Source organism: Cyprinus carpio, chromosome A2, assembly GCF_018340385.1.
Source record: "Cyprinus carpio isolate SPL01 chromosome A2, ASM1834038v1, whole genome shotgun sequence".
In the NCBI taxonomy this organism is placed as follows: Eukaryota; Metazoa; Chordata; class Actinopteri; order Cypriniformes; family Cyprinidae; genus Cyprinus; species Cyprinus carpio.
The window spans coordinates 12,857,891-12,885,769 of NC_056573.1; the positions used below are offsets into that span (position 1 = coordinate 12,857,891).

General features: G+C 37.9%; 2 protein-coding genes across 3 annotated transcripts in view; both read left to right on the forward strand.

Moving 5' to 3' along the window:
* Positions 1 to 250: 250 nt before the first annotated feature.
* On the forward strand, positions 251 to 10,454 carry LOC109049097 (polypyrimidine tract-binding protein 1-like). The gene is made up of 16 exons (XM_019066780.2): positions 251 to 352; positions 1,268 to 1,321; positions 2,135 to 2,165; positions 4,005 to 4,071; positions 4,364 to 4,536; positions 4,634 to 4,780; positions 4,894 to 5,049; positions 5,176 to 5,286; positions 5,368 to 5,548; positions 5,639 to 5,719; positions 5,818 to 5,975; positions 7,137 to 7,170; positions 7,685 to 7,777; positions 7,859 to 8,075; positions 8,156 to 8,233; positions 8,324 to 10,454. Exons 1-16 carry the CDS (start codon positions 345 to 347, stop codon positions 8,454 to 8,456), a joined length of 1,722 nt encoding a protein of 573 aa, XP_018922325.2. The 5' UTR covers positions 251 to 344; the 3' UTR covers positions 8,457 to 10,454.
* A 2,254-nt stretch (positions 10,455 to 12,708) lies between these two features.
* The window catches only part of LOC109106245 (ephrin-A2-like), a 53,153-nt gene continuing 37,982 nt past the window's right edge, over positions 12,709 to 27,879 (forward strand). Inside the window, exon 1 of one of the 2 annotated variants that reach the window (XM_042773760.1) lies at positions 12,709 to 14,119. In XM_042773760.1, coding sequence (XP_042629694.1) covers positions 14,010 to 14,119 — 110 coding nt within the window. In that variant the 5' untranslated portion in view covers positions 12,709 to 14,009. The remainder of the gene's footprint in view (positions 14,120 to 27,879) is intronic. The other variant, XM_042773766.1, reaches the window with a different exon arrangement.

Sequence of the window (27,879 nt, forward strand, 5' to 3'; positions counted from 1 at the left end):
TATCTTATAAATGCGTCATGTGAAACTTTTTCTCTTTGACTGAACAGTCTCGTCCTTGTCGTTGCTGATAACGGGTTCAAGCACAGTTCACTCCTCCACTTCGTTTCTCGTGGTGGCAACCTGGAAAAGTTTTCGCAAACTTTTTTCGACCGCCTTTCCAGATTGACAGCCCTTCTATCCAATCCTGTTGTCGAAGAACTTCTGAGGTCCCGCCCACACTCGGCGCTCCAGGGTCGATGGACTAATCAGAAAGCGCCAATCCCTCCTCCGCCATTTTGTAAGGATATAAGAAATACTAGCAGGTCTACCTCCCGTCTACGACAACCTGTAGTTTTGTTAGTGCCATGGACGGGTAAGTTGAAAACATCCTCATTCCATGTTTGTTACCGCTTAAACACGGTTTTATCTTTGGATATTTTATACATAGTTGTGACTTAACACATCAGGCACGTTTAAAGTGGGTTAAATGACATAAATTGAAGAGGAAATGGTGATTTTTGACTCGTCTCTGCCGCTCTTCATGTCTCTCGTGCCGGAAGAAACCAAAAGTTGGACCAAACTGACCAGCAACCTGTTGCAAGTGGTCTAGTTGAGACCGCTTCATGAAACATAAGCGAACTAGAGCTACGTGGTTTTTTTAACCTCACTCGCAAGCGGAAAGGATCAAACGAGGCTTGTAACGTGCAGAAGCGAAAGAACTGCCACTATTTCGCAACCAACGTGTCTCAGTTTCCGCATTGTTGTTGGGTGGCTAGCTAATTACCTGCTAGCTTGCTAAACCGAAGCCAGTTCAACTTTATTCTAGCTTTACTCGCTTGTATTGTCGATGCACGTTAAATATTTTTCGATCATTACTAAATACGTTTGATAAACGTACGAAAGTCCGATTACAGTAACTGATTTACATAATGACGCGGAGATGACGTCACCCGTGGTTCAGAAATAATTCTGGTTTTAAAGTTTTGAATAGTAACGGGTTTTTTTACGTGTAAGTAGGTAAGTATAATCAGAAAAATTAAGATTTTGTAAATTTAGATAATTTTTTAAGTTAATTTTGTCATGTTACTCACTATGTTTCAAACCTTTTATGAATCCTTTTTTTATTGTCGTTCAGCCTACAATGAAAGTTAATGTTGACCGAGACTCGTCATTGAGCCTAACATCTCCTTTTGTATTCAGTGGAAGATAGAAAAACGTGCAGCTTTAACACATTATGGAGAGGAAAAATAAGTCCTGTTTTTTTTTTTTTTTTTTTTGTCTCCTGCAGCCGTTTAGACACTGATTTGTATCCTCTGGGATCCAGTTACGTCACTGAAATAGAGTAAGTTTTGCATCTCTATAAGTTTGCATTTCTATAAATATGCACTGGTTGTATTGCATTACAATCTAAATTGACCTAAACTAAAGAATTCAAGATGTGTTTCAAAGAAATGTGTGAAACAGATTGATACCGTTGGCAGAAAGAGTGGCTCAACAGGCCTGCTTTGTTTTACTGTTTGTCTTGTGTATCAGGTTGCCGCCTAGAAGGTGCAGCCTTAAAATGCAACTCTTGTTTTGTACAACAGCCGTCTGTTGTTCCTCCTGGGTCCATATTCTGTTTGTGACTATACATCTAATATATAAGATAATATAAATCTACATTAGTGCATGATAATTTTGTATCAGTAAGCGCACCTATTTGGTCTTAAGCCCTTTTCACATTGACGAAATCATTTGAAGGAGTTGCTGATTTTTGTTAGCGATGCACAGTGATTTGGGTGACCTCCAGTGATTTGGTCATTTTTAGTGTACACGCGAAGTCGGCATAAAATGAAAATTCACAAATTTATTAAAATCGTAAGTTAGTTTTCTGATGAAACTTCTCCAGTTATTAACTGCACTTAAACCCCACCCCTCCATCCAATCACAACTGATGGGTTAAACCAAGTGTCCACCCTACTTTTTTTCAGTAGTTCGTTTCACTCAGATTTACGTCACAATACAGAAGAAAAAAAATTGTTCCTGCTTCTATGACATCGCAACTTTTAAAAATACTGCATAGCCCTTTATTTTGCTACATTGTCATCAGTTGTGGTTGAGCATCTAGACGTGTATTTTCTAATATTGTTTAATTTTTTTATTTCCTCTTTTGTAGCAGTGTCCATGATATAACAGTCGGCACGAAGGTATGTCATTTTATTTTTTCCTTCATATTTGTTTGTTGTGGGTGTTTAGTAACAATACTAGTTTAGGTTTTTTTCTGGTTTTAGAGTTTGTATGTTCCCCCTTCCACTTTTTTTTCTAAATTATTGAGACTGAGGGAACTGCTCTAAATTGCTGAGCCTGAGGTTCTTGTCCCATCTGCATTTGATCCTGCGACTGTAATTATACTAGTCAAAGGTCACCTGCTGTTTAAACTATCACTGTGATAAATGACCCAAAGATGAAAGTAGCCTACACTAAGATCTTGTAACTGTTCTGTAGACAATTCATAAATTGTAACCTGGGGAATTTAGTTTCTACTTATATTTTGCAACTAGTGATTTTTACAATATTGTTTCCCCTGGTGTCTTTCACACATGCGAGGTGGAGTAGAGATGTATTAGATTGAATCTCAGCCCTGTCGGAGTCTGAGCACTAATTACTGTGGCTGGAATGCTGTGGTTGCATTCCTGTCTCCCTGACCCCCTTATTTAACACAGACTGTGCTCTCACCCAGGAGGCTTGCACTTTGTCAATGGATGTAAACATGTTGGCACCTGCAAGTCTTGAGCTCCTAGAGACCAATGTGGGAGTCGTGATTCTCGGCTCCCTTTTTTTTTCTTTCCTGTCCTAAGTGAGTGCTCAATCTGCAATGCCCCACAGTTAAAAATAGAGGAAGGAAATGCTGGAGTTGGGTGGATGTCTCACTCGAAAACAATGGAAGGTTCAACCAAAGAAGGCTTTCCTGTCATAACTGCTCTGTGAAAGTGATGTTGAAACCTGACTCCTGCAGGTTTATAGCTGGGAGGAATGTTATATCCTCCTTTTTTCTTTTTTCTTTTTATGAGGAAATGCCATGCCACGTAATCTCGATCCAGTTGTTTTCTTTTCCTTCAGCGCAATATTATTGACTGTTTCTGCTGTACGTTTCGTATTGAGCCTTCGGGGCTGTGTTTAAGGTAAACTTTATCCAGGGTGTGGTAAAGTGCCCTTGAGGCTGTTTGTACTAGTAGACTGGGGGGAAATCAGCCCGAGGACCAGGCGTTCAGCTTTGGTAACAATGCTTTCCTTTGGGCAGGAACAGAACGTGCATTGTGGTAATAGTCTAAAGGCTTTGGCTTATCCAGTGCATGTGACCACTTCAGCAGAGACTTGCCATTTGAAGTGGTTTATTAAGAGAGTGATGCTGAATGATTTGCTCATTGCTCCATTGGCCAGCCAAGTGGCTCCAGCTTGGCCTTGAGTGAGAGACTGTGTTAGTGTTATGGCAGGACACAGCTGCCTCTGTTTGTGTTTGTTTTTCTTTGTCCTGCTTTTACCAGCAGTAAACTGTGTAGTGCTTGTGTGTAGATGTAAATGAAAATTGTTTGATTTTTGTCACTTTGGAAATGGTTTCCAATTGCGGCGGTATAGCGATTGTGTAATCAGATGATGTTTAGGGAGATGCTGATCTTTGTCACATGACTTTCTATAGATCTGTGTCAGATGATAATTTAACCCTTGAAGGCATGCCTCTGTGTCTCGGGTTTTTTTCTTTTTTCTTTTTAATGGCAATATCGTGTCTTTCTCATTTATTTTTTACAAAATTTCTGTGTGTGTGGGGTTTTTTTTTCTTTTTTCTTTTTAATGGCAATATTGTGTCTTTCTCATTTATTTTTTACATGAGAAAGGGGGGGGGTTTCTTCTTTTTTTCCATGCACTAGTATAGATGGTTTACATCTTGGTATTGCTGTGTGTTTACGTTCTTCTCTTTTGAGGTTTGAGTGTCCTATTAATCTTTTAAGTGCATCTTGGTTAATAAACCACTTCCCTTGTCCTTTCAGAGGGGATCTGACGAACTCTTTTCCTCTTGCATATCTAACGGACCTTATATAATGAGCTCTGGAGCAGGTAGGCATTTGTTTCTTTTTATCAAAAGTGGATCAAACTGATTTCAAACAAATGCTATTTGTTTGAACTATGTTCATCAAAGAATCCTGAAAAAATGTATGAGCAGCAAATCAGTGTATTAGAATTTCTGAAGAATGTGACACTGAAAATTCAGCATTACCATCACAGGAATATTGTTGCATAATTTAAACTATTACTTTAAAAAAAAAAAAAAAATCATACTTACCCCAGGCTTTTTAATATGTATTGACGTTCTTGAGAATGAAATAAAATTTAAAACTCTTTCTGTCAGCAAATGGTAATGACAGCAAGAAGTTCAAAGGGGACATCAGGAGCCCAGGCATTCCTTCACGAGTCATTCATGTACGCAAACTGCCCAATGACATAAATGAAGCAGAAGTCATTTCTTTGGGGCTTCCCTTTGGCAAAGTGACCAACCTCCTGATGCTGAAAGGAAAGAACCAGGTAAAAATCACTGCTTCCTTTCATTTCCCACAAAATATGATTACCCTGCTTTGACATGCATCATTGTGCCCGGTCTTATTGTGTTATCTCCACACAGGCTTTCCTGGAGATGAACACTGAGGAGTCAGCACAGACCATGGTCAGCTACTACTCCTCTGTTACCCCTGTCATCCGCAACCACCCAATCTACATGCAGTATTCCAACCACAAGGAGCTAAAGACTGACAACTCACCCAACCAAGTTGTGAGTACAAATTGCATCACATTAGGCATTCAATCAAGGGCAATTACTCAATATAAATGACTCTTTAACAACTGATGATGTGTACTTGTGCTCTGCCCCCTCAATTCCCATAGAGAGCACAAGCGGCACTGCAGGCGGTGAATGCAGTCCAGACAGGAAGCATGCCTTTGAGCACTGTTGATGGAGCAGGCATGGGAAGTCAGAGCCCTGTGCTGAGAGTCATTGTTGAAAACCTCTTCTATCCAGTTACTCTTGATGTCCTTCACCAGGTACTAACTGTTATTCAAACTAAATTGAGGGGAAAAATGCTCTTCCAAAATGCTAGGTTTATTTCCAGGCCTTTAAAACAATAAATATTATCATTATTAATCAATATTTTTAATCCTCCCTACTAAATCTTCTCAAAGTTCGGCACGGTTTTGAAGATAATAACCTTTACCAAAAACAACCAGTTCCAAGCACTGGTCCAATACTCAGACGGAATGACTGCTCAGCATTCAAAACTGGTGAGTCGCACAGTGGATCAATATGTGAATGGATGAATGGGCAGCTAAATCCCATCTGAACTCTGGCTTAACATTCAACAGTCTTTAGATGGACAGAACATCTACAATGCCTGCTGTACCCTTCGCATCAGTTTCTCTAAGCTCACCAGCTTGAATGTTAAGTACAACAACGAAAAGAGCAGGGACTACACTCGCCCTGACTTGCCTACAGGAGACAGTCAACCTTCCCTCAATGCACAGACGATGGCTGCAGCTGCCTTGAGTAAAACTTGATTTACTACTTTATTGCTGTATTTAATAAATGGCATTTTTAACATGCATAAAATTACAAACTGCATTTTTCGTCTCTCAGGTGCTCCTGGTATCATCTCTGCATCACCATATGCTGGGGCTCATGGTTTTCCACAAACGTTTACCATTCAGCAGGCAGCAGGTCAGTCACAGCCCGTATAATGTTTCTCTGTGAATTGCGGTGGCACAGTTTTTCAGCATATCATCCATGCTGTATAGTGATGGCTGTCCCTCCCACAGGTCTGTCTCTGCAGGGTATGCCTGCCGGGGCTTTCGCATCACTCGGTGTCCCTGGTGCTGCAGCCGCCGCTGCAGCGGCTGCTGCAGGACGCCTGAGTCTTTCAGGTTATAACGCTGGAGGAAACAGTGTCATGCTGGTCAGCAACCTTAACCCTGAGGTTAGTCCTTTTTGTTTAGCTTCACTTAGCTGTTAGTTTGTTAGCCTTTGATTCTTGTTTTAGGAAGCCAGATGTGATTTTGGTTAGTAGAACTGTAAAAAAGTTTAAGAAAAAAGTGTTGGTGGGAAATAAAATAATTGGATGGCATCTAGTGATAAACAAAATACTTATTTCTGTAGCGCTTCAAATCATGTACTGTGTGTTTATGACAGTGCGGAGGCTCATTTGCTATTATACAAACATGCATGTCAACCGTTTCTTAATATTCCGTCACCTTGGAATTATAAGGTTCTATCTGCCATTTGTCAAATTTGATTTATTCTGAGACCACTTATTTACATTGACTTTTTATTTTTTAAGTTGTGTACATTTTGTGACTGATGTATGAAAGACTCAATATATGAAATAAATCAATATATGAAATGCCAAAACTTTGAAGTTCAATATGGAAACTGTTCAGGATGCAGATAGAACCTTATAATTCCAAGGTGATGATTTGTTGACTCTTGACTGAAGCCATCTAAAACATTTCATTTCTAGTATTTCTTTAGAGCTATGAGTATGTTTAGTCTCTATCTTTCCTGTATTTCATTGTTAATCTTCTCTCCTTTCTTTTTTTATTTCCTTAGTGTTCCTATAGTGAAATGCATTTAATTTAGCAAGTTCTGCTGAACGGAACACTACATTTTTCTTTGTGTATACTGACCTTGTTTTTTACTTCCTTTTTCTTTTTTCTCTCCCTCCCCATTCCCCTCCCCCTTTTATTATTTTAATACTTTGACCTGGAATCTTTTGCCAACTGACTCCACCACTTTTTTTTTTTTTTTTTTTTATAATATTTTAAACTCCCTACCTAATCAATATGGTTCCCAATTCATGCCAATAATGGATTCATACACAATTTGGTTTTCTGTTGTACAAACAACACACAACAACATTCCCAACCCACCACAACTACATTGTTGGATATCCTCCTCCTTTACCTCTACCCTTCCCCCACCTTTCCATCATGAACAATATCACCCACCTTCATGATCCTACCACCGTTTTTTGCCATTCCTGTGGAACTGCCTCGCTGTGGACATGTTCAACCTCCACTGTCCTGCCTCCGATCTTTTCCTGTCCCTTCCTCCCTACGCTGCCTTCCTCTGCTGTCTTAAGAGCGTTACGCCCCAATGCCTCTTTATTCTTTTCGGTATGTTATCATTGGCATCTCCTTTTTTATTACCCTTTTTGTTTCATATTTTAACTTCATCTAAGATGTGTACTTTGGTTTGTATATGTGAGATGTGGGGTTTTAGAGGAAATTGCATATCAGTTGCAGCTTTTTGGGCTCCTTCATTCGGCAGATGCTAAATATCTATTGCCAACAGCTATATATCATGTTCATATTAGTTGCTTAGTTTGGACACATAACAGCAAGTGGGCCAAGGATAAGTCCAGAGTCCAAATATAAAGCCTTTTGTTGCAGATTTTTGGTGATCTGTGTTTGTTTTAATAAAATTTTGTAAAGGTAAAAAGCCAGGTCCAGTAGAGATGGTCCAAAATAGAAATGTAGTGTCTCTTACCAACAGTAATGTATGCCTTACTTGGCCATAAAAATAATTGATTGTCTCTAGATACTAAATTGAAAAGTAGTCTTTGTTTGTAATCAGTCATGTGGTCATAAAGTAATCACGTCCTTATGTAGCTATCGTTATTTTTGGTAGGTGTGTATGGTGACGTCATGAGAGTGAAGATCCTATTCAACAAGAAAGAGAATGCTTTGGTGCAGATGTCTGATGGAACCCAAGCCCAGCTAGGTATTTATGCTCTTCATATTGTAACTTGAATTTTTTATAATGGAGCTTGATTCTGCAACAATAACCTATCATGTCCTTTTGCCATGAGCCACTTAAATGGGCAGAAGCTGTATGGGAAGGCTTTGCGGGTCACTCTTTCCAAACACACCACTGTGCAGCTGCCACGTGAAGGCCATGAGGATCAGGGGCTCACCAAGGACTACAGCAACTCTCCTCTTCACCGCTTCAAAAAGCCAGGCTCCAAGAACTACTCCAACATCTTCCCCCCTTCCTCTACTCTCCATCTTTCCAATATACCGTGAGTCCACTAAATTTAGACCAATCTGTTTGGCAGTCTTTAGCAGTGTCTTATTTAACACCAATGTCTTCTATTTGCAGACCTTCTGTCACTGAGGATCATCTCAGAGGCTTGTTTCTAACTTCAGGAGCTGTGGTTAAGGCCTTTAAGTTTTTCCAGTAAGACATTCTACAAGTTTGAGTTCTACAGATGTAGTCATGGTGTTTGCTGGAAGTCTTACAATGTTGTTAATTTTTTTTTTTCTTCAGGAAAGACCGAAAAATGGCTCTCATCCAGTTGGGCTCTGTGGACGAAGCAATCGAGTCGCTGATCAAATTTCACAATCATGACCTGGGAGAGAACCATCACCTCAGAGTGTCTTTCTCAAAGTCCACCATCTGATGGAGGCTGGTTTATTTTAGAGGAGGTGAAAGGACCGTCACTTTAGACCAAACTTTTAAGCCTTCCACAATTTATATCACTGTGGACAAATATTTTCCACAACACACACTTCATCATTCCTTTTATTATATCTACATTCACATATATATGTCTATTTGTAATTCCACTTTGAACCAGTAGACCAGAGGAACTGAATCCAATGTCACTTGGGTTTTAATAGTACCTTTTCTCAGACGGTTTGTTTCATGATTTAGTTAATCATTGGCACACATCAGTTTTGGATAATAGATGCTGCGTAGTTTACACTTGTGCCTCTGCGGAAAGCCGCACCCTTTCAGGTTGCACACGCAAAACCTTGTTTTGTTTATTGAACCTATAATTAACTTTTTTTCAAAGCTATTCCCTATTTGCCTTTCCGAGAGAGAGAAAAAAAAAAGCAGCTGTGCCTTACATGGTGCTTAGAGTGTATATTCTTAATGGCCTTAGGAATGTCTTGATGTTTTTGGCTTCTTTGAAGGAACCATTAACCTCAAACATACAAAAAAAACAAAAAACTCCTGCCTGGTGTTCCCAGGTGCTCCCTGTGATTTGACTAGTGAAAGCGCAGATTGTTTTCCTTTGAAAGGCAGAAACTAGTTCAGAGATCTTTACAGGCTTTAGTTTTGTACCTGACTGTCACACCTTATTTTTCATATAGTTATTCTATATATGTGGTTCTACTGCTTATGTACCGTTTGTAAGATTCTATATTTTATAGCTCATTCCATATTAAGTCGCACACATATTTGTATACTGTATCATCTATTTGGGCATTGGCCTACTGCACTCTCTGTGCCTAGACCATCGTATTCTCCATTTAATAGGGAGCGGGACACTTTGAATTTTTTTTTTCTTTCCTCCTCCTGTTGCTTAAGGGTTTCATCAATTATGAAACCGTTTGGAGCCAAACCAGAGTTTCGCCGCCTATGATTTTTACATAATTTTTGGTTATGTTGCATGTGCCGAAGGAAGTCAAGTTCACAAGAGTTTTAATGAACTTGTCAACGTGTTAATTTAGACCTTCCAGAGCTCAAGTTTCTACTGGGTCTCTCTGTCACTTGCCTTTTTGTTAAAGAATATTAGCATTACAGAGTCTTAAGCTCCTGTGTGACATTTGTGTGAACCGAGACACCTGTGACAAGACTTCAGACTGTTTTTAGCACTTCTTTGTGTGGGGGGGGGATGTTAAGGCCATGGTCTTTCTGATGCATCCATTTCATGTTGATTGTGGCATGAGTCTTGATGCACAGACATTCCCTTTTACTTTTCAACTTGTACTTGTACTATAGGGGGAAATTCTCAGTTTATTTTATCCTTTGCAATTCAGCAGAATATCGGCGTTACTGACAGGTGTTGAGCTTGTTTGTGTGGGTATTGTTGTTTTTTTTTGGTTTGTTTGTTTTTTTTTTTTTTTTTTTTTTTTTTTTTCCCTGAAGAGTAGCATGATGGACCAAAGCATCTTCCCTGTTCTGTCAGCCAGTTTTTGATATAGAGGTATCTTTACTGTGCAGCGATTTATTCAGGCTTTGATTTCAGTGGGCAGCAGGTGAGGTTTTTTTTTTTTTTTGACTGCCTGTGTGTATATTATTGACTTTTGTTTACAAGAAGCAACACATGATCTTGAAAATATTACAAATTAGAGAAGGGCTTTTTTTTGGCCTAAAGTATGTATCAAATTATTTCTGTTATCAGAAAACAGAACCAAACAAAAGTCTTAAAGTAGCAACAGAACTCCTTTCTATTGCGTTAGTTATACTTCCTTGTTTTTCCCAGTGTGGCTGTAATGTTGAGAAACTGAGTGGGTGAGGGCTACTGTATATAATTTTTGTTCTGTACAAGTAATTGAAAATCAACATTTCTTTGGCAAACATGTATATTTTGATAAGGTAATAGCAGACATTCAGCTCATTGTAGAGCCTTCCTTTTTTATTACACAATATTAAAAGAGATTCCAACGCATTGTGTCTGAACATGTAATTGCCCTCTTGAAAGCTTAACCTTCTTTTGATAGATGCTCATACTTTTTCTGTCTTCAATAAATCTTTCTGTTTCTTGCTTTTACCCTTTTGTCTCAATTTCTGAAGTTTTTAAACATCTTGACCTTTCCACATTCTGCATCTGTATCCTCTTTCAGTCATGTGGTTAGTAGTCTCTCTTATCAGCCTTCCTACATTTGGGAGAGACCTCTAATGACTCATTGGTTTCACTTGTTTCTAACAATCTGTTTGCTGTTAGGATATAGGATGAGAAATCAGTGTATTTTTAATTGAGGAGCACCATATATATATATATATATATAACTGCATTGCTAATTTAAACCCTTTTTATCTGCCATTGTGTGTTTCTAAACTTCATTATTACCATGATTATGACTTCATATTTGGATGCACTAAGCAGGAGCCATATGCATATGCACTTATTTTATTTTACATAATATTAAAGAACATCTCCTTAAAATAATGTTATATGGTGTTCCTCGAACAGCAGGTGGCGCTCTATCCTAAGATTAAAAATTGGGTCATTTCTACATTTCAGTGCCGCCTAGGTTTTAGTACTTATGAAAATTTCGTTTTTAAGTGTCTTTTTTTTCATTAAAGAGGAGCTTATAAAATGTTTTAAAAGTCATAAGACAAGCGCTATGTTTAATGTCACCTGGTTAAGTAATACATTTACATTTCACAACATTTATGAGGGATGTAGCATTAAAAAAAATACCCAGCTCAAAGCCTATATACCTTTTGTCAGGACTATATCACTGTCTGCAACGTGTTTGTGGATTTATGATTGAATTGCCAACAGCAAAATGAATATGTTCGTCGATCAATAACAGCCATTAGAAATAATATGAAGTAACGACATACCTAGTTCAGGTGGAAAGTGTAAAATTATGGATGGAGATTTGGATTTCAAGGGGAGATCATAGGTTAGGGCTTGGGATATGTTGAGTTATATTTAGCCTACGTGCAATGCATAAATCTACACCAAATCTGTGTTTAAATAAAACCTATCATAAATCTAGTCACCTTTAGAGTCACTGAACTAGACTTGCTTGCTTTGGTTTTGTTCTAATAAGTCTGGCTTTGGCTTTGTTTTTTTCAGTATTCTTGCTTGCTGCTTTCAGAAATCACCTTTTCTTGCCAATCTGCCTATCTATTCCCCCATCTCTTTCTCATTTTCTAAAAGTATTGCCTGCTTTTCTCAGGGTCAGAATCCTTGGTATGCCTCTGGTGCACATCCCTGCAATCAAAATGATATACATGAAATATGCAAATGTATTTCATATCCAAATAAATAAATTCAGATCCAAAATTCAGATTAGGATCAATGAGGCATCAGGACGGTAACAGACAGAACACTTAGTGGGTCAAATGTGTGTGTGTGTGTGTGTGTGTGTGTGTGTGTATAAAAATATGACTTTGTTAAAATTGTGGTAACCTTTACTGGGGACCTACATGTCACAGACTTACAGGAATGACCAGTAGTTTTGGTGCGTTTATAGAATTGAGAGGCATTGTGCCAAACATTTTTCACGGTTCAGAGAATTTCTTTATTGGATCAGTTAAAGCAGCTCATTTAAAGAAGTGCCAATCCATATTATTGAGAACGTTATCTACTAGTCCTACACCAAACTCAGTTTTTCAGATAATTAAATAATTTGCCTCCCATGCTATTTTCTGCTTGATATTTCAGTAAATGTGTTAGGTTATTAAGCAAATGGGAAATGTAGTTCATTTATTCTTTCAAGGCATTCAATTATGAATAGAGCAGTAGTTTTTCCAGCAAACTTTTGAGGGGATGATATAAAAATGATTTAACTTAAAGGAATACTTCACCCAAAAATGAAAATTGTCATTATTTACTCACCCTCATTTTGTTCCAAACTTGTATGAGTTTCTTTATGTTGAAGATATTTTGATTCTGGTAATCAGTTGATGGTCCCTAATGACTTCCATAGTATTTCTTTCCCTGCTATTGAAGTCAGTGGGGACCAACAAGTGTTTGGTTCTTCAGAATTCTTCAAAATATCTTCTTTTGTGTTCAACATTAGGAAGAAACTTATACAAGTTTGGAATGACATGAACGTGAGTAAACTGACAATTTTCATTTTTGGATGAACTATTACTTTAAAACAATGGTTCCCAATCCTGCTCCTGGAGATCCCCTACCACTGCACATTTTAGATGTCTCCCTATTCAAACACACCTGATTCAACTCATCAGCTCATTAGTGAAGACTCCAAGACCTCAAATGTGTGTCAGATAAGAGACACCAAAAATGTGCAGTGTTGGGGGTTCTCCAGGACCAGGATTGGAAACAACTGCTTTGAAGGACTGGTTCACACAAAAATTAAAACTTGATGAAAATTTACTCACTCTCAGGTGGCCCAAGTTTGTTTCTTTGGATTGGATTACTTACCCACCAATGGATCCTCTGCAGTGAATGGGTGCCGTCAAAATGAGAGTTTAAGCAGCTGATAAAAACCTCACAATAATCCACATGACTGCAGCTGATCAGTTAAATTCTTAAAGCAAAACGCTGTATGTTTATTATAAACAAAACCATCATTAAGATGTTTTTAACACTTCAAACTGCTGCTGACTAAAATACGAGTTCTGTCCATTTTTTTTTCTTTAAAGGCGGATTTGAATAGTCTTGATGACAAAGTAAATTGCAGAGGTGAGTTTGAAGAGAGCTCGTTCAGGCCCCGCCCCCTCCTGAAGGTACACCGCAGATGATAACTGTCGCACTCGCATACGAATCAGATTCAGGATGAACAGATGCATTATGATGAAGTGCGCGAGTCGGATGCCTTAGCTTATACGATTTTGGTGATCGAAGCTAAACATTTATCAGATCCGAAAAGCTGATTTAAAGATCGAGCAAAGGCAGTTATGTCTAAGGCAGAATGGGGCAAATTTGCCTTTGTTCCTCCAGGACACAGAGGTCTTGTGCAAACGGCGTGAGATAGCTGCTTTTCAGCTGGAGCCAGCCAGAAACAACACGATTCCGCCAACAAACTAACATAACTTGTGCGCATAAGATGCGTGGAAAAAGGTGTGCGTTACAGATGGGGATGTGATTCATGTGAGCTTCTCGTGCAGACCACATGGGGTAGAAGTATCTGGAAGTTGCAGAGCTGCAAACGGGGAGCATCACTGTAGGAGGCTCGAGACGCGCATCACACTGTCCCGCGTTTAGATGATGAATTTCTGACAGAGCGCTAGAAAATTACCGTGGACCACATTGGAGACCTTTTGCAGCATAAAAAACAATTGCAATGGATTTTTCACTAAAAAGTACATAAAATGTGTGCAGTTAATGAAGTACGCTACAGAAAGTAATGCTGCTCTTTCGCTCGGAAGGAATGAAAATCGCTCTGGATTACAAGCCTTGTTATGATGTTCAGAACTGCGTGTATACTTTCACTCAATCAAGCAGGTATTTGAAAAGGTGTCTCTGAAATAAGTGACCGTGATTTTTCGTTTGGAGGTGAGGACTAGTATAACAACACAAATGGAGTTGCCGCTGGTGGTTTTTACGGTAGTGTGTTGGGTCTCCGTATGGTCGGACGACCGGATCATCTCAGACAGACATGCGGTCTACTGGAACAGTTCAAACTCCAGGTGAGTGTACACTATGGCAGGCTCTTTTAATATTTAGTGGTTAATACTTGCTGGTATATGTTCCTTTACGTCATGTGTTAGTTAGCCTATTATTTCTTTGCTACATTTTTTTGACCAGCGAATCTGTATTTGTGTTATTTAGTCTGTATTAGTGTTTCATGTATTAATTTCGGCCTGGTCCAATTGTTGCTGATACTGCATGTTACTAGTAAAAAACTAGTTACTTATCAAGTATGCTTAAGTGTCTAATAAATATTTATGAGACAGTATCTTGATATTTACTGACATTTCCCACTAGATACAAATTGTTTTAAGTATTTGATCAGTAAATATCAAGTATTTGAATAGTTGACTAGTAGCTAACTAGTAGAATAAATAGCTAACTAAAAATGTTTGAGTGCCTTAATTATAAGTTAAACTTGAGTGGCAGCAACAATTTGAATACACACTAGTTGAGTGGGAATAATTCATTTGTCAAAGGCAAAAGTTGGAATCACCAGTGCTATTGGGATACTGACCACTAGCAACCCTCTACGGACACCTTGGCAATTGAACCACCATTGGCTAGTAAAATGTTTTGTTTACTCGTCAGACTGATATTATATATATATATATATATATATATATATATATATATATATATATATATATACATACGTGTGTGTGTGTGTGTGTAAAAAATGTTTGTAAAATGGCAGTTTTTTTAAATATCTGAAAGTACACTCTTAACATCAGTCAGTCAAGCATTGTAATATGATAATCAAGTATTAATTAATGATAGAACTTTAGTAATTAGAATTAAAATTTGATAACCATGTTTGAATGCATATTAGTAATTTTATCTAAACATGGGAGTGGTGATGGTGCTTTTTTGGTCATTCAGTGTTCCTGTAAAAAAAAAAATTGGGAAAAAACTAACAAAAATATTAACTAGATGATAATGCTACAAATTCTACTAATAAGAACAATATAAAATGCACCAAGGTTTAATGAGCTTCTGGATTCATGAATATTAATCAGGTTGTGTGCGTTCGTTCGAACTGATTTGCTGAAATCAAAATAGGGACTATGATAATAGATGAGCGCCAGCCAATAAGATTGCTGTTTGTGCATAAGCTCCGCCCACTCCCAGAGAACCCGGCAGTTCTTAAATGCTGAAGAATTCCAAAGGAACGCTGTTATTTTGACAGGAAAATACAACAAGGAATATCGTTTAAATGTAGCGCGTCAATTCTCTCTCTCTCTCTCTCTCTCTCTCTCTCTCTCTCTCTCTCTCTCTCTCTCTCTCTCTCTCTCTCTCTCTCTGTATCTCTGTCTCTGCGTGTGTGTGAAAAAAGCGACGGCGAGTCGTGTGCCTTCACACTAGAGTTTACAGTACATCAAATATAGGTGCACCGGGCAACCATTCAGATGAACTGAAAAATCACAGATCGCTTATATATATATATGCTAAACGTATACTTAGCCTCCAACTCACACACTGGCGAATAAAATCTGAGCATTTATTAGCCGGTGACTAATATTAGACATCATTTATTTACCCAGTGAAGATTTAGTCACATATGCAAGTGATTTGAATGAATTCTAGTGACTAGCGACTGTTTGAATAGGTACTGGCCTATTTAGTAATTAAAATGTGTTACTTGGTTTTAAGGGATAAATCTTATATTGGCTTGCCATATTCTGCTCAAACCCCAGGCCATATATTATCATTGCTATAAGGCACAGATGATGGAGATTGGCTTTTCTTGTGTTTGCAAAGTATTATATCTATAAATGACAAGATGTAGGCTTAGTTAAATTTTCGTGTGGATTGTAGAATTTGTGTCGTTCATCAAAAAGTGTGGTTTGCACTTCTTATCCTCTTAGAAATTACTCAGGGTTGAGAAAAAGCAAGTAGTGATCATATTTTCCAGGATTTGTTCACTCTTGCTGATGCTGTCAGAGCTTGGCTCCGTAACATTTTCTAAATTAATAATAACAGTAGCAACACTTTCGTTTAATCCCTTTAATGTGGAGATGCCAGAAAAATACATAATAATGCTCCATGCATGCAGCTGGAGCTAAAAATCATGGTATTTTTTTTTGGAAGCTTTGCATGAACTGAATCAAGAATTTCAGGTATTATCTTGATGTATTTTTGTCAGTCAAAAGATTCATGATGAGCAGCGACTCCAGACATTTTCACAGGCTGACAGGTTTTGAACTCATGGGTTCTCTGTGAAGTTCCTTGACATTGCTCATTCCTCCTCATTTCAAGGGTATCTGTTAGCAGAGCTCTCTCACTGGCTTGGAGGGTTTGCTCAGGGAATGTCAGCCTAATGGCTTTTGACATGCAGCTCCTCAGGTAGAGCTTGGCTACATAAATAAACACGGTGAAGGTGCTCTCACGGCTGAATTAACAAAGTTAAGAGTGGCTGTCTTGCAGTACATCAGTAGTCTGCTGAGGTTTAAAATATTAAAGAGGCTCAGAGGAAGATTTCTTCTCGAGCTGGGTGCATGCTCTTCCACCTCAACAAAAATGTAGGGCTGGATTAGAATTTTTTTTGCATCGAATAAGACACCCTGATGCATTCAATCTGCATGAATCATTATTTAGCAGAATACTTTACCTTTTTTCACTCTTAGGATGATACATGTGCAGAGTCCCAAATCCATTTCCCCTATTTATGATTTCGTTTGATTTGATAGATTTTGCTTACATTATGTTGGTAATATATTCATACGCTTCAGTAGTTTTCAGAGAAACTTCCCCAAATGCGTTTCTTAGCCTGGAACCCTGTTGCCGGCGTTCACAAAGAACATGTATTTCCATTATTTTACAGCGACCCTGGCTCAAAAAGAGCCGCATTTGTGCCCCACCAAGGGATTGTGTGAGAAACAATCCAAAAAGAACGCCCAGGGGTCAGCTTTACTTTTCAGCTCGTCCTGACCTCCCTTCTAGTCCTCTTGCAGTATTGTAGTCACAATCGAGGTGAGTTTTTTTGCAGGGCAATTCACCTTCAGCATTAAAAGCTTGCCATGAATCATATTTTCTCTCTCTTAAGCTCCCTGTCAGGGGTTTTCTATTGAAGCCCACACTGAAAAGAAGATGGACATCCCCTCAATGCCAATATGGCTGGCCTCTTGGGGGTCCAGATTAAAAAAAGGGAAGATGCCCAGCTCTGTAACCCAAGAGGATGGACTAATCTAATCCTGTGGTTTATCCTTCAAAAGGCCCTCTCTTCTTGAAAGCTTTGAGGTTCTTAACAGAAGTCCCGGCTCATAGCCCCTTGCTCAAGTTGTGCTGCGGTTGGCTGGGGACAGCTCAGTGCTGGATGTTGTCTCTGCCTTCGCAAAGGAAAGAAGAGAAAAAAAAAAAAACAAGTGGAGCTGAGGAATCCAGTGCTCACAGTGATTCATAGATGGCTGCTGTCATTATTCCCTTGACAGCTCACACTGCTTTTTTCTGAGACACTCTGGGCTGCCTTTTGGGGCCTGCAGTAGTGCTTTCTGTTGAAGTCCGGGCACAGCAAAGCAACTTAGGGTTATTTGCATGCAGGTTTATCTCTAAATTATTACCATTATGGAAACAATGAATATGTGAAAAGGTCTAGATGGAAGCCACGGATAGCGTGGGTTCTGAGAAAGGCTATGAATATCTTAAAGTAAATTGCCTGCGCAACACACAATGCGTCGACGGGGCCAGTTTGCAAGTCATTATATCGGCTTATTGTTATTCAAGATTGAATTTAATTAAACATAACCTCTTGTCTGGTTGTTTGCTGTCAGATGGAGTTGCAGAACCATGTCTAATGATTTTGACGATCCACAGCTGCGTTGATGATGTAATGACTTGAAATACTCGACTTTGAGCTCTCTTTACAACAGGGAGAATCTTAAGCACTGCGGCTCAGATTTGTACGATACTCTTGACTTGGTCTAGTCATTTACCTCAGTCGTTTTCAAGTGGAATTTAATTTTTGAAATGAAACCCATTTATCTCTTCATGCCCGTTCGTCCTTATGCTGAGATACGGTTCTGAGTATCGGAGCGCTATCAAATTTCCTCTTGTCAGACAAAGCAGAAGCTGAAGTAGCCGTTTGCACAGTAAAGAGGTTTAATACTCATGCTCTGATTTGTCGTTCCTGTCTATCTCAAGTTCTCAACCTTTGTGGCTGAAAAAATTTATTTTCAAGATGTTTCACCCAGCTGTCTCTGCAGAGGCGGTCCCGGTATGAGGCCACTGTGCTGAAATCTTTCACCAGATGAATTACGCTTTCAAAACACGACACAATCATGTCAGGAAACAGGAGGCTTTTGTAAACTGCAGTGGTTGTTATTTAAGTTTTATCGTTTCTCTCTCTGTTTGAACGTCTCTTTTTGATTTTACTACACTCTCCAGGTGCTTCACCAGTGACTCATCGTCACATGGGAATACGTCTTGAAATATGTAGGTTCATTGGTTAAAGATTCATCCGCTTTGATTTTTTCATTTGGTTGTTTTGCGTTAGAGTGCTTCGTTCTGTTTTTAGTTTTAGCCCTGATTTTGTCCTATTAGTGGTAGTTACTTATTTTTGCATGGTGAAAGTGTTTCAGGGCTTAAGTTTTCGAGCCCTGAGACACTTATTACATCTCATTATCTGATGTGTATTAATGTAGTTTCATGGTTTTCCCAAGGCTTAAACATTTCAGCATGTGGAGCAAGAGTGGATGTTTATCTGAGGACTACAGAATAAAACGTGTACTTTGAGATAGACATGGTCTAAATGTAGCTATTACATAAAAGTGATGCTTTTAAACATTTAAAAATAGCACAAGGTGCAGCTTTAACCCTGGGGCTGCAGTAAGATCTGTGGCAAACCGCTACATTAATGCATGTTTTTCCACTTTCCACAAGAAATCTGGGGAGGGGGGGCTGTTCTTTTTCAAAAATCTTTCATTAATCTTTCTCTTTAAATACATAGCTAGGGTTGTGAATGTTGTGGATGTTGCTTTTGCTGTATATCTTGCCTTCACGGCTTGCACAGTAAGCTGTGTCTGTCTTGGGGATACAACTCAAGGAATTTTTCAAGCTGTCGGAAAACACTCGCGGCATGATGGAACAGAAGCTCGGCATTGTTTTAGGGTGTGCAGTTTCAGACGTGACACATGCTTGTTCAGCAGTCGTTGAATAGACCAACTGGATGTGAAATGTGAAAATCTTGTGCTGATGGAAAGAGATTTGTTCTTTTGTGATTTATTTCTGTTAATTATCACTTCTCTTATGTTGCCTTCACACTGCAGGGCACAATAGCTGAAGAGGCAATGCACACAACAAAAAGCTGCATTGACAGTCCAATTCTGCACAAAGGATGCATGAATGCATTTGCACTAGCAGATATTTTAATGTTATGAAATTAATGTTTTTCAAGTATTCAATTATTAATGTAGAAAGAGTGTAAAACATAAAAAAAAAAAGTATTTTATGCCATATGATATGCCATTTTGTAGTATAGTTCAATTAAAAATTCTGTGATCATTTACTCACTCTAATGTTGTTGCAAACCTGTATCATTTTCCTTTTTCTGCAGGCCACAAAGGTGAATTTTTCAAGAGTTTTTGGCCACTTTTTTCCATATTATGAAAGTGAAAGTGACTGATTTGTCAAACTCAAAAATGACCAAAGAAACTTCCAAAAAATCTCATTGACTTCAACCAGGTTTGACTTCAGATGAACTACTTTTTATGAATATTATAGTGGTTGTTGTCATTTTAAAGCTTGACAGTCCCAATCCTCATCATCAAAAAAGAAGCAATGATTTTCCTCAGAAATTCACTTTTTTTGTTGTTCCATGAAAAAGAGAAACTCATGCAGGTTTGGAAGAATGACATAAAAGTGTTTGAAGACACCTTTAGACAAGCATTTTAGCATAAAGCTGAACAGCATCTCTCTCTTTGCATTCCCAGCTAATTAAGTGCACTCAATAAATTGTGATAATGTCCTTCACCTCGTTTTAGGTGAAGAGCGGGCTTCATGATAAGGGATTCAATCACTGAATCAAGGACTGAGTGTTTGCAGCTCATCAGCCCTCGCTGATTAATAACATCTCTGTGGCACTTTGCGTTATCGGCATCATATAATGAAGAGTCTATATATCTCTCAGGCACTTCTGCACACCACACGGGATGTGTTCTTCCAGCCAGCCAGTGTGCTACTTTACATGTATTAAGGCACAAAAAAACAAGGTTACAGTGCCATTTTCACCCAAGAACAATTGTGATTTAGAGTTTCCTGACATAGATGATCCGCTGTGAGTTAGGTAGCCTGACGTTCTCATTTCTGTTGCCTTAAACCAAGCTATAACTCTCCATTGTGCTCAGCACCGGAAAGTGGTTGTCCTATATCAAGCCCATTGGTGTCTGTGTTTCTCAGCCCCTCGCAGACATGCCCACAGTGGCTCTTAATTAAGAATGTTGTCACAGAATAAAACTTCAACAGATTGGTTATTGATTGAACCTCCTTTCTTTGGCAACAGTCTCCAAATCCCCCATGACTTTTTGCCAGCGGTAGCTATTACACATGAGCAGTAGGTAACGCATGTTTAACTCCACCATTATTCTCCAAAGCCATTTTGTGTGCTATATTTTTGTTTGCCAATTTATCAGTTTCTTCTAACTGAGGGTTAAACCGGGTTGTAGCATTATTTCTAAATACATTACACACAGCTCTGCTTCGGTCTGTGCATTTAAAGGCAGTTTAAGATATTAACTGAGATAAAAGCCAGATACTAAACCTGTTTGCAGTCCTTAGGCCTAGATTTCAAGGTGTAACCTAAAAACCTCCCTGAGGCTTGGTCTCACATTTGTGTGAGATAAGATATCATTAAACATTTGTATTTTATACCTCAGCTAACCCCAGATCACCTTAATGATTAGCAGCTTGAAACACTTTTGATTGAAATTGTAAAAAAGCACAATAAAAATATCATAAAAGGAGTCAATATACAGTTTGCACTATAATTTATTATCTATTTGCTTATTCATTGTTTATTTCTGTATGCCTTCTGAAACCATATGTTAACTCATTTATGATGTTGAAAATTTTATGATTATGATATTTTTGGTGAATAATGATTTACATTTCAGTCTGTTTCTCATACAGAACTCTTTGGCATATATGAGAATGTGTATGTTGAAAAGTAGTCCTCAAAAACATAACACGCTTAATTTTTTTCAGGGTGAGATTTGTTTAAAAACACAATAGCCAAGTAAATTTGACAAATAAATAAATACATTTTGCATGGGTGTGGGAAAAGAAACTATAGCACTCCAGTGAGGTTTCAGGCATTAGAGAGGGACAGTTCTTGGCCCCTTTTGCCTCCCTTTACTCTCTGTCATGCTCTTTCTGGTTTTAATGCCAAATGTACTGCTAAGAATATCAATGAAGTGGATGGAGGAGAGAGATGGATGGCATCGCTAATTTTTAACGCCCTGAGGAATATTTTATGCATCATATCAGAAAGAGCTGTATAGTATTTGATTGATGCTACATTGATGCATCAAGATTGATGCTTGAATGCTACATTTTGCTGTAAACTGAGTGGACTAGAAGGTTCTTTCGCCTGCAGGCAAGTGCCCTAATGCCACACAAGGTGCCAGACATATTCTTACCCGTGGGACATCTTTGCCTGCTCAGATTAATGACCGCTATGTTCTCTAATGGACCATAAGAGCTGGTTCCTGCAATGCACTCAGTGACCAAGTAATCATTTATTCACCTTTCGCCAGACTGTTTTAAACATTTGAACATTTCTGTAGCAATACATGCCAACAACTCTACAGCCATTTTTGGGGAAGTTTCCCTCCATTAAGCATGTGTCTGCACCCCTCAGAGAACTAATTAATTTTCTGAAATCGTACTTCTCTCGGTTCTGTTTTCTTATAAGACGAGATGTACGCATAAATTTGTTGTAGGAAAAAGTATATGCATTTGGAGATGCACTGGATGCAAAACACAGCTTGAGTATTTCCTGAATTTCCAGCTTTTGAGTAAAATATTTATTTATTTAGAAAAATGACATGAAATTTAAGCCAAAGCATCATCCACCCAGTGGTTCCTCTTGTACAATTTAATTGTAGGATGCAAATTGTGTTGTTTTAGTAGAGTGCATTAAATTGCCAGTAGTTAAGTGCAGAGAAAACATATTAACTAGCTTTACCGGTCTCAGAGGTTAGGTGATTAGTCAACAGCATTGGGTAAATAAACAGTTCCTGCAATTTTTTTCTTCAATGGCCTGAATCATGTCGGCTATCAAAAATGCATCTCCCTTTGTGTTTTGCATCAATTTTGTGTGTGTTTGTGTGTGTGTGTACCTGTGTTTGTCGCTCACAGTGTGTTTGCTCTGAGCTCTCCTGTCCCTTTCAGCTCACGTTGGGGTCTCATGGTGCTCACTTTAATTCTGAAAGGCAGGCCTGTATAAATAATTCATTTCCCCTTTCCTAGCCTTATTTCTGCATGTGGTACAAGTGTTACTGCCAGTCTGCAGGGGAGGGTTTTTCGGGAAATGCAACAAGGCTACAAAGAATGTAAAAACAGGGGTTGGCAGTCACTTTTCCTCTGTTTCTGCTTCGCTCTTTCTCTTGACTCCCTTTCCCCCTTTCTCTAGCTCCGTATGTGTTTTCTTTTGTTTACACATTGTCTTTGTTCCACATATCACCAGTGTGCAGATTGTTTTTTTCTGGAGCCAAGAGCGATCAAACACTCAAATACTTTGACGCATGAAATCATCAGAGCCTTACAACATTTACACACAGGTCGCTAGTAGTGAACATTTTAGAAACCTCGCCTTTGAAGAATGTGAAATGCCGTGTTGACCTTTAAGGAGCTTTCAAGTTAATGTTGTCAGAAATAGCAATGCTCTCAACTCTGTCTAGTTTGGTCACCAGAAATGTTGTGCATTAATAGGTGAGGACAACTTTCAGATTAATGGATAACCTTGTTATCACTACATAATTTACTTGCATTGATAATTCACCCAAAAATGAAATTCAGTTGTCTTTCCCAACCTGTATGACTGGTTTTAGATCCCACTGACTTTCATTGTACAGACAAAAATGATTTAAAAGTTTTCAAAATATCTTTTGTGTTCCACAGAAGACAGAGGCTTGGAATAACATGAGGATGAGTAATTGATGACTTTTTTTTATTTTTAGTTGAATTATTTCTTTAAGAAAACAATTGTAAGCTATATTTATTTAACAGAGGAAGTTCAATAGTTGAATTTAAAGTGTATTTGACAGAAATGTCAGATTACTTTAAGCAGCCGGGGGTGTTTTTTTTTCACACACAGTCTTTTCCACAGTGTTATATTAGGTTAGCTCTTATTGTTTAAATGCAATTTTAGTATTTTGAGCTGTTTTGTATTTGTTTCTGTCACAGGATGTAACTAGAAACACCAAGGTCAAGGGTTTTATTCTCAGGAAACCTACATGCTGATAAAATGTATGCCTTGAATGCACTGTAAGTCACTTTGGATAAAAGCATTCGCCAAGTGAAGGAATGCTGGCATGCTTTTCCTCTACAAATGAAGTGTCGCCTCGGTCTATGTATGTCATCCCATACCTTCTTGTAAAGTATAGTCCTCCTCTGTTCCACCTAAACCTGAAATCGCTCCCACAGAGAGCTCAGTTAGCTTCATACCTGCAGAAGAACTGCTCAATAACTCCATTCCCTCTTTGGGAATTGCAAAAGGCCTCTTTTAGAAATTGTGTTCCCTTGAAATCTGCTTGCAGATATGTAAAAGTGCCTGTATTCTTTCTATTTTAAGTCCATGCTGACTGTTTAAAGCAGTGTTTCTCAGCTGGTGGGTCACAATGTTAAAATGGGTTGCAAGTTTGTTCTGTCCAGTTCTTGTCAGGGAAAAAAACATTCTAAATGTGAATAATGCAACTAACCATATAATAGTTAGTGAGGCAAAATAAATAGACTTATTAACTTTTAAAAAGGAGAAATCACTTTCTATATATTTTGCCACATTATTTTGGTACAAATTTATTTGATAACCAGCAAAAGAGATGAATGCCAACATGGAGAGACTGCTTAACATGCATTCATCCTCAAAAAAACATGAAAATGATCTAAGGAAGAAAAAAAAAGATTTCATGTAAAATACAAAAATTTACTTAGACTACATAAAATGCAAGTTCACAGAAAAATTACACTCCGCTGTTATCTATGCATTTATAAAATTGTCAATTTTTCTGTTCGGGATATGTTGGTGTGCATGTGGGCCTTTTATGTCATGGTGATATTACTGCATTTCAGTGTTTGCTTAATGACATTTTGTATACTTCTGTATGATAAACAACATTACCATTCAAAAGGGGGTCAGTTAATGTTTTTCTTTGAAATAAATAAATACATCTATGCAGTATGGGCACATTCATTTTTTAATGTTACAAAATATTCATTTTTTAAACAAATACTGTTCTTTTGAACTGAAAAATTATGTTTTCCACAAAAATATTAAGCAGCACAGATGTCTTCAACATAGATAATAGTCAAATGTTTCTTGAGCAGCAAATCAGTATATTCAGATGATTTCTGAAGGATCATGTGACACTGAAGACTGGAGTGATGATGCTGAAAATATTACCTTGCCATCAACTTATTATAAATTGTTAAAATATTTATAAATATATTATTATAAATTGTAATATTTCACAATATTGCTGTTTTATTATATTACGGACCAAATAAATGCAGCCTTGGTGAGCATGATAGTTAAAAAAGTACTGTATATGATATGTTGGCTCATCACTTGATGTACAAAGTAACATCTGGATCCTGAAGTAACCAACTGTGAACCACTGCTATAAAGATCAGTGTTTTCAGTCTTCAATGATCAATGTTGACCCGGACTACAGTCATATGAAATTGAATCTGTATGTGAAAATGTTGTAATACTAAATTTCACTGAATGTGCACAGATGGCTCCTTCTATGACTTGATGCACATTAGCTGTGATTGCTTTTAAACGATAAGTGTCATTGAGAAGCTACTTTCTCAAAAATTGCCTTGGCATAAGCAGGGACATTGGAAAAAATATAAAAAATAAAGCAGTGCATTGTGTGGAGGGAACAGTGTATGGTTTATAGCTTGTGACTTTATAACCAAAAAACTTCCCTGGACACCCCCTCTAACAGACCCTGCAGTCTGTGAGGCTGGAAGAAAAGCGTTTTTTCCCCTTCAACCCACAAAATTACTGTCTCGTTATGGTCTATTTGTGTTGGATAGATTTCCTCAGTGCTAATCTCTGCCACAGAGGACATTGATGCAGTACAGTGATAGCGATGCATTATGTCCAGGCCCAATCCTGTACCACCTTGTCTCCTTAGAGGGCTATTTCCCTTCCACTCTCCCCTAGTTTAATGTCGCTCCATACAATTAAACAAGCCTTTCTCATGCACACAATGCTCTGCCCTGCAATTTCAGCCCCATTTATGATATGGGTTATTATGCAGGCTTAGAGGTGACTTGCAAAAACTTCTGCCGGTAAACAGGGCCTGAGTGGGAACACAACGTGCATACTTTTTCTCAGGTTCTTCTCTCAGCGTTGACATTCAAGAGTCTGGCAGGGAGTGTGGGTGGACCGCTGGGCCACAGGATATAGTTTCCACGACTGCTCAAGCTCACATTTCAAAATTCAGATACGGAAGCTGCTACATGACATGGCACTGTTTTCTCAAGCTGTGCTGCTGGTGGTCTCGGTATGCGTGGGGACATCTTATATGCGGAGGTTATTGTAAGAACATAGTTCTGTTGTAAGAGCATGGCTGTTCTGTTCACCTTGAAGTTTTACAGAGCTGAAACATTCGTCTTACTGATGGATTTTATTGTGTTTTTTCTGTGTTACACTATATGTTTCTTTTGATGTTGCTGTTTGAGAGTGTGCAGAACACTAGAAGTGCCACTTAAATGGATTCCTTCATTTTAATATCATTTTTAAGAAAAATGTGATGTTTCAAACAAATACACTACCATTCAGGTTGAAGTTTGGGGTCGGTGACTTATTCAGCAAGGACACATTACTTTGATCAAAAGTGACAGTAAAGACATTTACTTTGTTACAAAATATTTCTATTTCAAATAAATGCTGTTCTGTGAATTTTCTATTCATCAAGAAATCCTGAAAAAAACAATGTATCACGGTTTCTACAAAAATATTAAGCAGCATTTGATGACTGTATAAAGGCTGGAGTATTGGCTGCTGAAAATTCAACAAGCCACGACAGGAATAAATTGCATTTAAAATATATTTATAAAAAAGAAAACACTCACATCAAATTGTTACATTTTAAATTGTAATAATATTTCACAATAATTTTTACTGTATTTTTGAGTGTAAATTCAGCCTTAATTGGTGAGCATAAGAGACTTTTTTTCTCAAAAACCCTTTAAACTGTAAGTTAAAGTGTTTATATGGTAGAATGTAAAATAATAAAAATTAAATTAGTTGCAAATTGACAATTATAAAGTCATTTTAGACATAAAATGCTAGTTAAACAACAATAATATACTGTTTGTATGTTGTTGTTTTCTTTTCTTTTTTTACATGAATTTAATGAGTTTTAAGTACTTTAATACTAAATAAATAATTTCAATATTTATTTGATGATTTATTTGCATTCTTATATTGAATTAATACACTGATGACTGATTTATTCATTTTATTTGTATGTGGCACTTTTAGTTCTCCATATGCCAAGGACGTCTGGGCATTCAAGCTAACAAGGTGCTTGTGGACTAACAATCTTGGCTTCAAGGATTTAAAGGGTTTTTTCACCACCTTAACAAAATCAATCCATTGCCATTTCTTCTGAAAATAAGTATTGACTCTTCTGAATTGGAGAAAGCACTCTAGTCAGCAGATGACAGGAGTCAAGTATGGTCAAAAAGGGTTGAAGAGGATCTTTAAGGAGTGTGTATCTCAATAGAGGATGAGCTTGATAAGTTCGCTTCATGCTCTTCCACTTAGGTGTTTTTTTTTTTTTTGTTTTTTTTTGGATGAAAGAAAAAGCAATCACTCTCTATTTGCAATGCATTCAGCCAGACTGATTAAACAAGAGAGGGCTTACATCATCTGTCATGTCAACCAATCAGGATTTGTGTTTATATAGCGTTTTGGATGTCTTTTGACAGAAATACTGTTTGTCATGAATCTTATTAAATCCTCTTGAGCACCCTTTGCAAACGAAACACGTTCACCAAGTTTGTCAAAATGATCTGAGAAGATTTCAGACCACAGTGTTTGTGCTGATTCATGGCATTCATCAGTCAGCCACTGTAATGAGCTTCTTGAATCAATATCAATAAGCGGAGGATGAGAAATGTGATGAGGACGAGAAAGGCCGATTTAACACTGCCTTCTGCCTTCTCATCGCTCTCACTCCCCCATTTATTGTATTGGATTGGAATCATCTGTCCATCACGGCTTAGTGTATCACTGACACCAGCTTTAACAGACTCTCGTATCTTTTTCTCAGATAAAGAAAACACGATTGAGTGCTCTTCAGCCTCATTTAATTTAGCAGAGTTTTCATACATATAAAGCAGGCATGTTTTCTTAACAAAGATATCTGTCTGTGCTGGAATATAGATTAAATACCCAGAATATAGTGGAGCTGATTTGTAGGAAAAAACTGACAAATATCTTTGTTCATTCCTTTAGACTCTCTAGCAAAATGCTGACCAGTTGCACTTCTGTATTATTAATAAGGCCTGTAATTGTATTGATTAA

Bases quoted from the DNA above. Each gene is read 5' to 3' on its own strand.
- LOC109049097 (XM_019066780.2), top strand. The intron at 2,166-4,004 runs GTATGTCATTTT...TTGTCCTTTCAG, and splicing joins ATATAACAGTCGGCACGAAG to AGGGGATCTGACGAACTCTT. The intron at 5,287-5,367 runs GTGAGTCGCACA...AACATTCAACAG, and splicing joins CTGCTCAGCATTCAAAACTG to TCTTTAGATGGACAGAACAT.